The sequence below is a fragment of the Schistosoma mansoni genome, chromosome 5 (assembly GCF_000237925.1).
Source record: "Schistosoma mansoni strain Puerto Rico chromosome 5, complete genome".
Classification (NCBI taxonomy): domain Eukaryota; kingdom Metazoa; phylum Platyhelminthes; class Trematoda; order Strigeidida; family Schistosomatidae; genus Schistosoma; species Schistosoma mansoni.
The window spans coordinates 160,783-173,320 of NC_031499.1; the positions used below are offsets into that span (position 1 = coordinate 160,783).

The window sequence follows — 12,538 nt, forward strand, 5'->3', positions numbered from 1 at the left end:
ACCACAACCAATCCACGAAATTGCGCGACCATCTTCCATTGTACTGAGGCAGATACCTGTTTCTACCTGACACGGATTCGCCTCACTGGTCAATGCTTCCCACTAGAACTCCGAGAATTCCCTCACGAAGCTAGTTACTAGTGAGCACATGGTAGTTTTACAGATTTTCAACATTAGTCAATTGTGTTCTAATTTACTTACTCGTGTTTTTGTTTTTTTTCTCCCGTAGAAATTAAAGGAATTAACTTATATGCATGCAGAAGGTATTATGTCTGGTGAATTGAAACATGGTCCATTAGCAATGATTGATAGTGAAAGTACTATTATTATGATTATAACACGAGATCGTTTATTTAAAGTAAGTTGGTTGTTACATTATGCTGATATTTTGTTTATAGTAAATTAACTACATAGATAGGTATTATTCCTATTTTACATCACAATGAACTAAGTAAATTAGAATTTAGAAATAATAGTTTATCATCATATGTGGAAAAGTAGGGGCAAGTGTATGAAACTTTAACTGCTTTGATTCAAAAAAAGCCGCAGAGAAAATAACAAGATAGATAATAAAATATTCAACTAACCTAGAGGTATAAAAAAGTAGATAGAATGTGTTAATCTATTATGTAAAGCAAAGAAATAATATGTTGATAAATCTACGTATAGATTGCTGGCTTCCTTTCCTAATCTGTTAACTTTCATCAAGCTATAATTCTTGAACTTCAAACAATCCAATAAGTAGCAATCGAAATAAAACTATGTCTGTGTAGGTTAATTTTTGCACAGAAATTTAGTTTACAATTAACTAATTAGTGACCAACGTTATGTTTGTTTAGTTTTTCAGTGCTCATCAAACTCTATCGGTCAAGTTACTTTAACATGACTGACACGTGTTCAACTCGACCAGGTAGCGTCACTTCCTTCAAGAATACAGAGGTACACGTTTGGTTGCGAGTGCCCAATAGCACGAAACTTAGATCTAGTATTTTCTATTGGCTATCCCATATCATATAACTAAACAATGTTGTATGTTTGTTTGCGGAAGATCTTATAGTTCTGAAGCGTTGCCCTAGTTAGTAGTCCTTTTAAATTCAACCTGTCAGACTAGGAAGAAGAAAAAATGTTGACCGCTAGAGTTTATTGAACGGGTCTATTACTTAAAAGTATTTCAGAAATATTTGACTTCTATATGGTTTAATTAGATATTTTTCGCTGACAAATTACTCAGTTTGTAGTGTTCTCCTAAAAGCGAACATTTTCGAATGTCGACGGCTTTTCCATGGACTTACATCTAGTTTATAAAGTTCATTTTCTCATAATCTGTAAATAATTAGACAAGCAATAGACGCTCAATGATTCGTCCAAACGTTGACTATGTCGTCTATATTAACATATTGGCAATTAAAATGTGTATTACTTTGGATTTTATTTTATTTTATTTAAACACCTAAATATTGGTACAAGGAAGCGCCAGATACATATGCGCCACACAAATGTCATTCGATTTGTGTGAGGGCTGTGATACTGCCCAGGTGCCCAGACTGAATCAGGTGGTTTTCTTAAGGTGCCACACCCGGAGCCTTTGACCTAAAGGTCTGATCCAAAAGGCAGTGGAGCATCGTGAGGAGATGCAGTCCCATAGTAGCCGGTAACCAACGATTGATTCATACGCCATTTGTTCCTTCAGGATACTGGAGCCCATGTGCCCCATTGGTTTGGAATCAGGGTTTTCCAACTCCTCTAGATGGACTTTCGGTGTCCACCACCCCGGTTGACGCACCGGACATTCACTTTTCGTCCTCTCAATTTCGTAAACAACACCCGTGGTGCGACAAGGCAGTGAGTAGAACTTCCCTGGTAGAGGCTATATATTCGCGTGGCCATGTGAGAGCATTTCGAGAGGGAGAGCGGATAGTATTTATTTTTTTCAATTTGATTTTCTATATTCTCTGTCATGGATCGTGTTTTTTTGTCCTAATAATATTATTCTTGTGTTTTCTTTTGTTTTATTTATTGTTTAGAAAACATTGAATGCATTATCAGAAATTAGAGCACGAAAGGTAAATAAACATTATCTGTTTATAAAAATACTCAAATAATTTCTACCCCTACTGACTGTCTTTGATAGAGCAATCAACTATTTGTAACCATGGTAATACTTACACATTTAGAAAATTTCTTTTTATTAGAAGGGTAACTGAAATTCTGTATTTACTTGTCTATAATGTAGGTTTGTTGCTTTAAGCAAAGGTATTTTATCATCATCATTATGAACATCAGACTTTTTGTTTTAAAAGATGGAATTTCCTTACGATTAAATCGATTATTTTTCTTCTTATTATTCAAAAATCGTTATTACACTGTTCATAGAGAACAGTTTGATTGTGAATGTTTCAACACGATATATAACACATTTTGAAAAGTGTTCATCCTAAAGTCTTGCATATATTTTAATCAAACTACTTTGGTTTCATTATTAAGTTAAACAGAACTTTAATCTGTGAACTCTTTATTTTTGAACATGTATTCGATCCATCAATGGATAGAATTAAAATATCATTGATGTTATTCCATTGAATAAATTTACAAAGAAATAAACAAGAAAACTGAATCTATTACAATCATGTAACTTGATATTTTATTCAGTGGATTTCAAACTATTTTATCATATTTCGATTTGTCAAATTATGTTTTATTGAGCAATTTTCGAAGGTGAGACTTAATTACTTACACTAGTTGTCTTCATCTACATATGTTCGTATGTATTGGATAGAAGTGGTAAGTCATGTGCGAAGAACAAATCGTCTAGTTGCATCCAAGCTCTCCTTTGCATTCCGTGCTTCCCCTCAGATGTGGAGGTCTTCATCATCCAGGAGACCACTAGAAGAAAGAGAAAGGGGGAGAGTAGGCGGCATTGACTCCGGTCATTATTTGGAATTCATCTGTCCTCCATGCACGACTTTGCAGTGCAGTCCGTCGTATGAATTTCGGATGATATTGACGACCTTCTCAGGTACACCGTAGTTTCAAAGAAGTTTCCATAAGTCCTCCTATCCACACTGTCAAACGCCTTCTCATAGTCAATGAAATTGATGTATAGTGACGAATTCCATTCAACTGGTTGCTCAACAATGATCAGTAGTGTAGCGACGTTGTTTGTGTAGGACCGATCCGTACGGAGTCTGATCTGTTGATCTTGAAACCGGACGTCTACTGAATCCTTCAACCGATCCAGCAACGCTCTGTAGAAAACGTTTCCTGGTACCGATCTTAGTGTGATGCTTCTGTAGTTTTCACATTTGCTCAGATCCCCTTTTTGGTATCTTAATGAGCTGTCCTTCTTTCCAGTCTATCTACATTTGTTCTTCCTCCCAAATCTTCCTGAACAGGACGTGAAGTCTTGTTGCAGCTAATTGTATGTCTGACTTTAGTGCTTCGGCTGGTATATTTTTAGGTTCTGCTGCTTTCCAACTCCTAATTTGTTCAATGGCCATTCTGATCACTTCTGTCGTTGGTGGCTTTACATCCGTAAGAAGGTTTGTGTATGCTGCTTCGATGTTTGTTGAGTTCAGTAGGGCGTGTGTATTCAAGAGTTCTTCAAAGTGTTCTCCTCACCTGTTCTTCTGTTTTCTAATCTCACTGATCGGCTTGTCTTCCTTGTGAATGATTAATCTCTCTGGTTTACCTATGTAGTTTTGTATACGCGTTTGTGTGGGAATATTGTGCCACCTATAACCAATTTGTTGAACACACATAGGTTTGCAAATGTCTCCCCATTTTTATTTCTCTCAGTCAGACCATGTCGTTCCATGACATCTTCATAAACGTTGTTGTCCACTCCGACTTTGGCGTTTAGAACTCCCATCAGGATGATGAGGTCCTTTCTTGGACACTTCGCTATGATTGATTGTAACCTCTCATAGAACTGATCTTTATTGTCGTCGTTGCTATCATTGGTTTGTGCATAATATTGAACAACATTCATCGCGATTCCCTCCTTCCTTGTTTTGAATGATGCTTCAATAATCCTGGATCCGTGAGGTTCCCATCGTATAAATGTATTACGTGCTTGTTTGGATGGCATCAGAGCAACTCCGTGAATGTGTGGAGCATTCTCCTTTTTGTGACTGGAGTATAGCAGCATTTCTCTTTATCTAGCCTTTGCTGTCCAGTTTGGGTCCAATGGGTTTCTCTGATTTTGAGTACTGCCAAGTTGTATATCCTCATTTCCGTTGCTATTTGACTGGTCCTTGTGGTCTCCCACACTGTCCGGATGTTCCATGTACCTATAAAAAATTTTGCTGTGGTTGTTAGAAGTGGTGTATCGGCCTCTTGACTTCCAAAGAATTTTGTCTGTCCCGATGAGGCATCATAATTCTACCTTAAACTCGCGGGTCAGAGTTTAAGCGGTTGAATTTGTTTAATTTGGCTGGCAATTTTCAAAATATCCAGTTTAAAAGTATTGCAATCCTGTTACATAAAACTTGACCAAATATCTTATAAACGTTAAATCAATGAACTTGTTGTTGTTCAAAGTGATTATATTTGCTAACAAATTATATTTCATGGTGAATATGTGCGATTTTTAAATTTTGCATATCAATAATGACGTGCAAATACAGATTGATGAGGCTGATAGAATTTCTTCTCTCAAACATATATATATATATATATCACATCAATGCTTAGTTTCTAACTTATTTTTACCTTTTTCCAAATGAAACCTCTCTGATTATTGTGATTGAATTGCAATTTTTCAGGGTCATCCGATTGTTATTTGCAGTGAGGGTGATTCGCAAGTTATGGCGGATGCATCATTTGCTATTCAAATACCTGAAACAGTTGATTGTTTACAAAGTGTACTAGCAGTTATTCCATTGCAATTGATTTCATTTCACATTGCGGTGCAACGTGGATTGGATGTGGGTTTTGAATTGCTATCATTTTCTTCCTATTTTCATTCTAATTTCTTGTGTGTAATTATCAATATATTTTTTGTTATATTCCAATGAATAGAAAAATTGTATTTCTGATGCTTCGTGGCTTAATGTAAACCACTCTGAAGAATTGGGTTACATTAAGTCACGAAACATCAGAAATACAATTTTCCTCTTCATTGGGATGTAACAAAAACTATATTTATTACTAACTTACTACCCATTACTCAATTTATTTGAAACTATTAAGTCCAACTTTAGCATTGATGCCTATGAACTCAACTAATAATTAAAGTTACTTGATATTGTTTGTTTGAATCTTTCGATTGATATTTAGGACTGTGCTACTGTCATATAGGAAATTGGTAGTTTTCTAAATTTTATTTAAATTGATACATTTTCAAATGGAACTTTTTTTGTGTTCCACATCAATTTCTGTAAATTCAACCTAAATAGTATGATTTTTATTAGGGAAGCCTTTGAATCAATGCTCAGTTATAATGTTACTCATATTTTATTTTATTTAAACACATAAATATTGGTACAAGGAAGCACCAGATACATATGCGCCACACAAATGTCATTCGATTTGTGTGAGGGCTGTGATACTGCCCAGGTGCCCAGACTGAATCAGGTGGTTTTCTTAAGGTGCCACACCCGGAGCCTTTGACCTAAAGGTCTGATCCAAAAGGCAGTGGAGCATCGTGAGGAGATGCAGTCCCATAGTAGCCGGTAACCAACGATTGGTTCATACGCCATTTGTTCCTTCAGGATACTGGAGCCCATGTGCCCCATTGGTTTGGAATCAGGGTTTTCCAACTCCTCTAGATGGACTTTCGGTGTCCACCACCCCGGTTGACGCACCGGACATTCACTTTTCGTCCTCTCAATTTCGTAAACAACACCCGTGGTGCGACAAGGCAGTGAGTAGAACTTCCCTGGTAGAGGCTATATATTCGCGTGGCCATGTGAGAGCATTTCGAGAGGAAGAGTGGACTCTCCTCACTCTCGTCTGTACCAGAGCATTTGGGGGCAATGGAGGGGGTTTCTTCGCTCTCATACCCAATGTTACTCATGCAGGATATTAAAAAGAAATAATATTTCTTCAAATTGTCAGCTTTTTTCCAATAAAACTTTATCCTAATTTTATGCAAAACATTTAAGTAAAACTAAGTATTAAGCGATCTGGATACACTGTAGCTAAATTGTATAATAGTTAGATTATGCCTCAGTAAACACCCTTCTAATAATATTGTTACTGGGCTATTATATTCATTTCATCGTACTATGTGAAGTGACAACTTATTGTGTCAAATGATTTAGGTTTCATAATAGATCGATGTACAGCTTTGGATAAACTGTACAATCAACCAACTGTTTGACCATTTAAGGCAAAATTACTGATGTTTTGGAGCTAGCAGATCATTTTATTGAATAAGGATGTCGGTGTAAAATTATAGCAGGTTATGCACTGTAGCATTTTTTTTATAAAATAATGAGATGTGAAGAAGCATTTTGGATTTGTAACCTGAGAATCATTAGGAATTTAAAGATGACATTCTCATCAGCTGTGAAGCTTATCAAAGTAGTAGTTATGAAGAAAGATATCATCTGTCAATCATTCATAAAGATCATTACATTGTATATTAAACGAAGTAAGACAATTCTGAAATCCTCATTAGAATGTCTGAAAGTCCTTGCTACTATTGATTGTTACATTGAAAATTTTATTTTTTTAATTTTTCACGAGATTTATTAATGAGTTTTTTCAAGGAATTGTACTTGTAATAGTTCTGTTTAATTATTTATCAGAAGCGGTTTTGTGGAGAATTTAGTATTTTCATAGTTGGAAGCGTGAGTCAATTGAAGCTAGACCACCATGGAAAACCTGGAAGCACTGGACAGCCGTTTCGTCCTATTTTGGGACTCCTCAGCAGTGCGCATCTACGATCCTGCACTCGCGAGATTCGAACCCAGGATCTACCAGTCTCGAGCCAGAGCCCTTAACCGATAGACCACTGAGCCGGCATCAACGGTGTTAATGTCTAACTTCAACTGATCCACGAAGTTGAGCAACCGTTCACTAATTGTCTTCAGTGAGTTGATATCTCACAACAGACCTGGTTGAACTCCACTGGTCACTGCTTCTCACTAGAACTCCTTGATGTACTTCTCGAAGTCAGTCACTAGTGAGCATATGATTATATTAATTATCAGAAGGGGTTTTGTGGAGATTTAGTATTTTATGTTTAACTTTGATGATCTTCAAGTTAATTCAATATTAAAATTTTATAATAATGTAATCTCTTTTTAAAAAATTTATTACTTTACACAAATAGGTTGATTGCCCTAGAAATTTGGCAAAATCGGTGACAGTTGAATAATTGATCACTTTCCAAAATTAAAAAAATCATTTACAAATCGATGGAATATTTCACCACCTCATTGAACTTTTATTACTATGCGGATATAAAGTCAATTAAAATCTTGCCTACAATTTGATTTTGTTGTTGTTAACTAAATCTCTAGTGATTATCTATTTCAAACGTTGTTTATACATGGATACATTGTCGTTTTATGCTTTGAATATATATAACTTATTTCAATACTTATACAATGACTTAGTTGTTATTTTGATTAAGCTATTGATTTCAGTACAGGAGAAAAGAATGAGCTTTCATATTTTAACATTTTGTGTTCTATTCAAGTTTGTTTTTGTTTTTTCTTCTTTTCATTGTATTTTCTTGTTGGCTTCAAGTATTTTTTTTTGTTTTTCACTTGGGTATATCACTTTTTTTTAATTCATAAAAAGCAAACATTGTGATCGGTTTCTTTATGAATTGTTTTTATTAATATTGATGTGTGTGTTCATGGTTTCTTCACAAAATAAAAACAACGTTTATACTCAATTGTATCTTTTAAATTAATTACAGTGTCAATCAAATAATTGAAGTCCCAGACCCATTTTCATCATTAAGGCTGATCTCCACATAAGTTTGTTTCGTAGGTGTTTTATGCATACAGCTTACAAATAATTACATATATTTGCCGTTAATATTGCCCATATTTTAGGTCGATACCAGAAATAGACAATCGCAATGTCCCTATCTGAAACAAACAATAGGTGTGCAAACGAGTTTCATGATTGAAACTATTTGTCAAAAATAAACAATAAACTGCATACTTAATCTTCACTTTTTACTTCTGTTGGCTTTCCCCTGTATTATCAGCCGGTTCTGCTAAGATATGGTCTCCCCACTTATTTCCATTTTTTTAATCATTTTACATTGAATTATAGTTTGTTTATTCTTGTTATCCCTAATGAAATCAAATATCTCATTTGTGTTAGAGGTATCGCTATCTACTTTAACAATGTACTCATTTGACAATTTTAAGACTAACGATTTTTATAAATGTAAGAACCCTTATTTATTGGGTATTATTATTTCGACTTCTGATCAACTTGTTTTCATAATTGCATTCTGTTGTGCTGATCTTAGAGACAAAGTACATATGTTTTGTACTCCCGGAGCTTCATTTTTCCATTGTCAATGTTAGGTCATATATCTGCGTAAGTCATTTCCGTGTAAGCTGTCTTCTCCATTTGTTACTGTGTATGTGGTAGCAGGGATAGACCATCTTCAAAGTTTAGTTCATCGGAATGCGTTCGTAGTGTTCACTGTATTCCTAGCCTTTCTTGAAACATGGATATCTTTATAATGCAGTCATCAGCTGTCAGAAAAGAATGGGAGACAGCAAGCAGCCGTCTGAAACAACCCTTTACATAAAGTAAATCTGTGAGCTCCCACCCCGTTACACCGTTTCCAAACTCAGTCACTCGTAGGTACTTCATAGTGTTGAACATACTGCAGTTTCTTTGTTACTACCCTGTCAAGTGCTTTCTCTTGGTGTATAGCTATGAGTTCCATTAGACTGATTGTTCAAAAATGATCCATAGTGTCTCACTTGGGTCGGTTCCTACGAAAGCCATTTGGTTAATCTCGAAGTTAGATGACTACTGAATCTTCAGCTCGCCATTACTTTGTTGGAAACCCTGCCAGTTAATGACAATGACGTAACTTATCTGTAGTTCCCACACTTATTGAGAATCCTTTTCTTTGGTTTCTTGACGAATTATCCTCCTTTCCATTTTGTTGATACTTGTTCTTTTACAAAAATCATTTGGAGAACATTGAACACCTTTGCAGTTACCCACATATCTGACATAAGTGCTTCAGTTGGTATACTGTCTGATCCGGCTAATTTGTCATTCCTGGTTTGTCTAATGGCCTTGCTAATTTGTTTCACACTTGATGGGGTCTGTATGTTCTGCTCTGATGTCCGGTGGCTTCATTGGGGCTGGTCCATTCAAGATCTCTTTGAAGTGCTCTACCTACCTATTCCACTGCTCTTGGAAGTCGATGGCTGACTCTCGTTCTTTGTTTGTGATCGGTCACTTTACTATACTATATTTTTCATAGTTGAAAGCGTGAGTCAATTGAAGCTAGACCACCATGGAAAACCTGGAAACACTGTATACTATATTTCCCTAAAAACCTGTTGGTTATAGTATATAGTTCTCTCATATTTCATTCTCTAGCAACATCTTTTACTGTAATTTTCAGGTCTTCTACATTGTTCCGTTTGTCAGCTGTGATACTTTTCTTCACTCGTTTGCTTCTGTATGTAGGTCCTGTGTCTTGGCTCTCTCCGCTTTGTTTAGTTGCTGTCTTCTTGTTTTTCCTTTCAACGTTCCTCAAACTGTCTACAGAGACTCATTATTTATTCTGCTGCTTGTTAGGCCTTAGCACCTATTGATATTTCGGAGGTATTGCTTCTCTTATCCTATTTCACTTGCTCTCCATGGTGGTTTCCTATTTTCCTGACGTATTTTGTAAGGCTTCGAACATGCTGCTAGGAGCTATCTTGAATTCGTTAGCATCTAGAAGGGAGGTTGTTTATACTTCTGTAGCACTATTTGTCCAATGTTGTGATCTGATTCTATACCAGCTCCTTTCTTCTATGAATCAACTGAACCATTTGTTCGTGAAGATATTGTCAATCTGATTCTCAGCGGTGTGGTCCAATGCCAGTCACTCACGATACTGGTTGATTCCTCCCAGTTCACCTCACTCCATGGTGTGTTCTCCTATTGAGATGGTAAAGACTTTTTCCGGGAACTTCTCAAATATGGACTGCAATTTCCCATGAAATTGGTCTTTGCTATCTTTCTTGTTGTCGTTGGTGAGTGAGTATTACTGGATAACATTCAGTGTAATTCTTTACTTCTTTGTTTTAAAGGATAATTTTATAATCTTGGAGTCACAAGGTTCGTATTCTGTAAGCGCTCTGTGTGGTTCTCTGGAGTAGATAATCACTACTCTTTGTGTATGGAGCTTTTTCTTCATGACCGGAATACAATAACAATTCTACTGAAACTGGTCTATTCTTTCCACCTCATGTCTAATTAATTTTTCCTGTTTTCAGCAAAACCGGATTGTACCTTCTTAGTTCCTCTGCTATTTGAATGCTTCGCCTGGTTTCCTACACCATACGGACATTTTATGTACCTATATTAGTTTTTCTCCTGGCTGTCGAAATGGACATCGGTCTTGTGACTGCCGAAGAATATTGGTATTCATTAAGAGTCGTCGAAACTCAGTGAAATAAAAACCTTTTACTCTGGCTACTATTGTTTTGGGAAGTTCCAATATTTCGAGGCAAATTATTTGTGAGATTTATTGACGATTCTTCACTTGAAACAGTTTAATAACTAGAGATTGAAAGGAATTTTATTGTAGTATTTGATAAATGGATTTATCGTAATCATAATTATAAAACTAATTCTGCACAACTCATTATTCGTTCTAGTCAGTACAACATAAATCGAAGGAAACATATTAATGCGTGTAGATTGGTAGCTCATGTGGATGCTTTTGGTGGGACCGCGTTCTTCAAGCTTTCTTTGTTATTTTGGACATCAACCTTTACGTCGTACACAAAATTTTTAAAAATCATTTCACAGATGCTAACTCGATCTGTTCTGATACCCATTCTTACGGTGAACTGATTTGCAGCTCTTGATATAATTAGTTAGTTAACTTCTACATGGAGCGGGCGTTTATGGATCACAATAAGAGCTTTGCCTATGCCTAATTATCTAATGTGCTTAGTCGCATTATCTATTATTATTTAAAAAACGGTAATGAGAAAAATTCAAATGGAATGGATGAATTTCATGGAACAGTGTGACGTTTAGGATTTGGATAAAGACACCATAATCAATATATATGCTGGAATGGATTACTTCTATTTTAGTGTAATTCATCTACAAAAGATAGGTTTTTGCAGTTGGTTTCGAAGCACACTGTTAGTACGGGAGCTAGAGATTGCCTTGACCCATGACCACACCTGTGATCAAACCCAAGGCGAGCGCTTAACCCTTAGATTACTGAGTTGCTACCCAGAGTCTTGTATCTCTGACTTTAGCCGTCCTAAATAACCTTTAGCTTTTGTCGTTAGTGATATTTATGGTTAAGTCCTAGGTATGATGGTGTATGCGAACTGCTGAAGAGTTCCCTATTAGGACAAGATGACTGTGTAGTACATGATTTTTAATGGCTCATTAACTAAAGTTGGTCCGTAATGTAAAACTCCAAAAGTCATCATATACATTTTATATGATAATATACAAAATATAAAAAGGCGAAAACCGTTTATCACTGAATTCAAATTTTGCCGAAATTCAATAACACGCTAAACTACAAGAATAGACATATAAATGTAAAACTTCGCTTAAAAAGAGATGAACAAACAGTTCATACTACATAAAAGTACTCTCGAAAACAAAGTTGGTGGAGTACGCAAAATATATATGGCATGAACGAAATAAATAAATGAGGGATAACAATATGTTTCAAAAGTGGAAGAAGATAGCAAGTGGGCAAGTCCATGCTACTGTGATCTATTTAGAAACATATTACAGGTTTCTTTCATCTTCATATGACTTGACCCGGGAACAAATAATGACGGCTTTTGTCTTAGTTCAAGTTAATTTTTGCAAACTTGAGTCTGGCGAGGGGAATATCTGCTTAACGAAACTCAGAAAACACAACTGAAAACTAGAAGAAACATATTTGAGGAGAGATTGATGTGCACAGAGAAATAAAGAAGCCATGACAAACAAAGAAAGCTACTTTCGGGGACTTTATTCCACTTAATTCTAAGTTTGCAAAATACTAACATTTTGTTGTTTATTCTAAAACTATAAGCTTTTGCTGGATGTATGATTCACTGCTATACTATTTTCTGTTCCAAAGCCTTTGTAATTCAAACGTAACCTTTTATATTCTATTTTTCTACCCTAATATCCGGTTTGTGCACGGTGGTCATGTTAGTCATCTATTAATTCATGTATCATTTTACAGTAATATGAATTGGGAATCAGGAATGAATCGAATAATGGTCCATAAGACTCATCTTCTCTCTCTCATTTGCCAATCAATCAGGTGATAGGAAAGTTCTCGTCCCTCTGCCTAAGGCTATTAATTGCTATTCGAACTTACGCATTTCTAGCTTCAAGGTTAAAACAGATAGTA

General features: G+C 35.8%; 1 protein-coding gene across 1 annotated transcript in view; it reads left to right on the forward strand.

Moving 5' to 3' along the window:
* Positions 1–7,634, forward strand: part of Smp_136260 (family C44 unassigned peptidase (C44 family)) — a 32,281-nt gene extending 24,647 nt beyond the window's left edge. Inside the window, exons 14-17 of the mRNA XM_018797536.1 lie at positions 230–358; positions 2,025–2,063; positions 4,764–4,925; positions 7,280–7,634. Coding sequence (XP_018652568.1) covers positions 230–358; positions 2,025–2,063; positions 4,764–4,925; positions 7,280–7,324 — 375 coding nt within the window. The 3' untranslated portion in view covers positions 7,325–7,634. The remainder of the gene's footprint in view (positions 1–229; positions 359–2,024; positions 2,064–4,763; positions 4,926–7,279) is intronic.
* Positions 7,635–12,538: the final 4,904 nt, after the last annotated feature.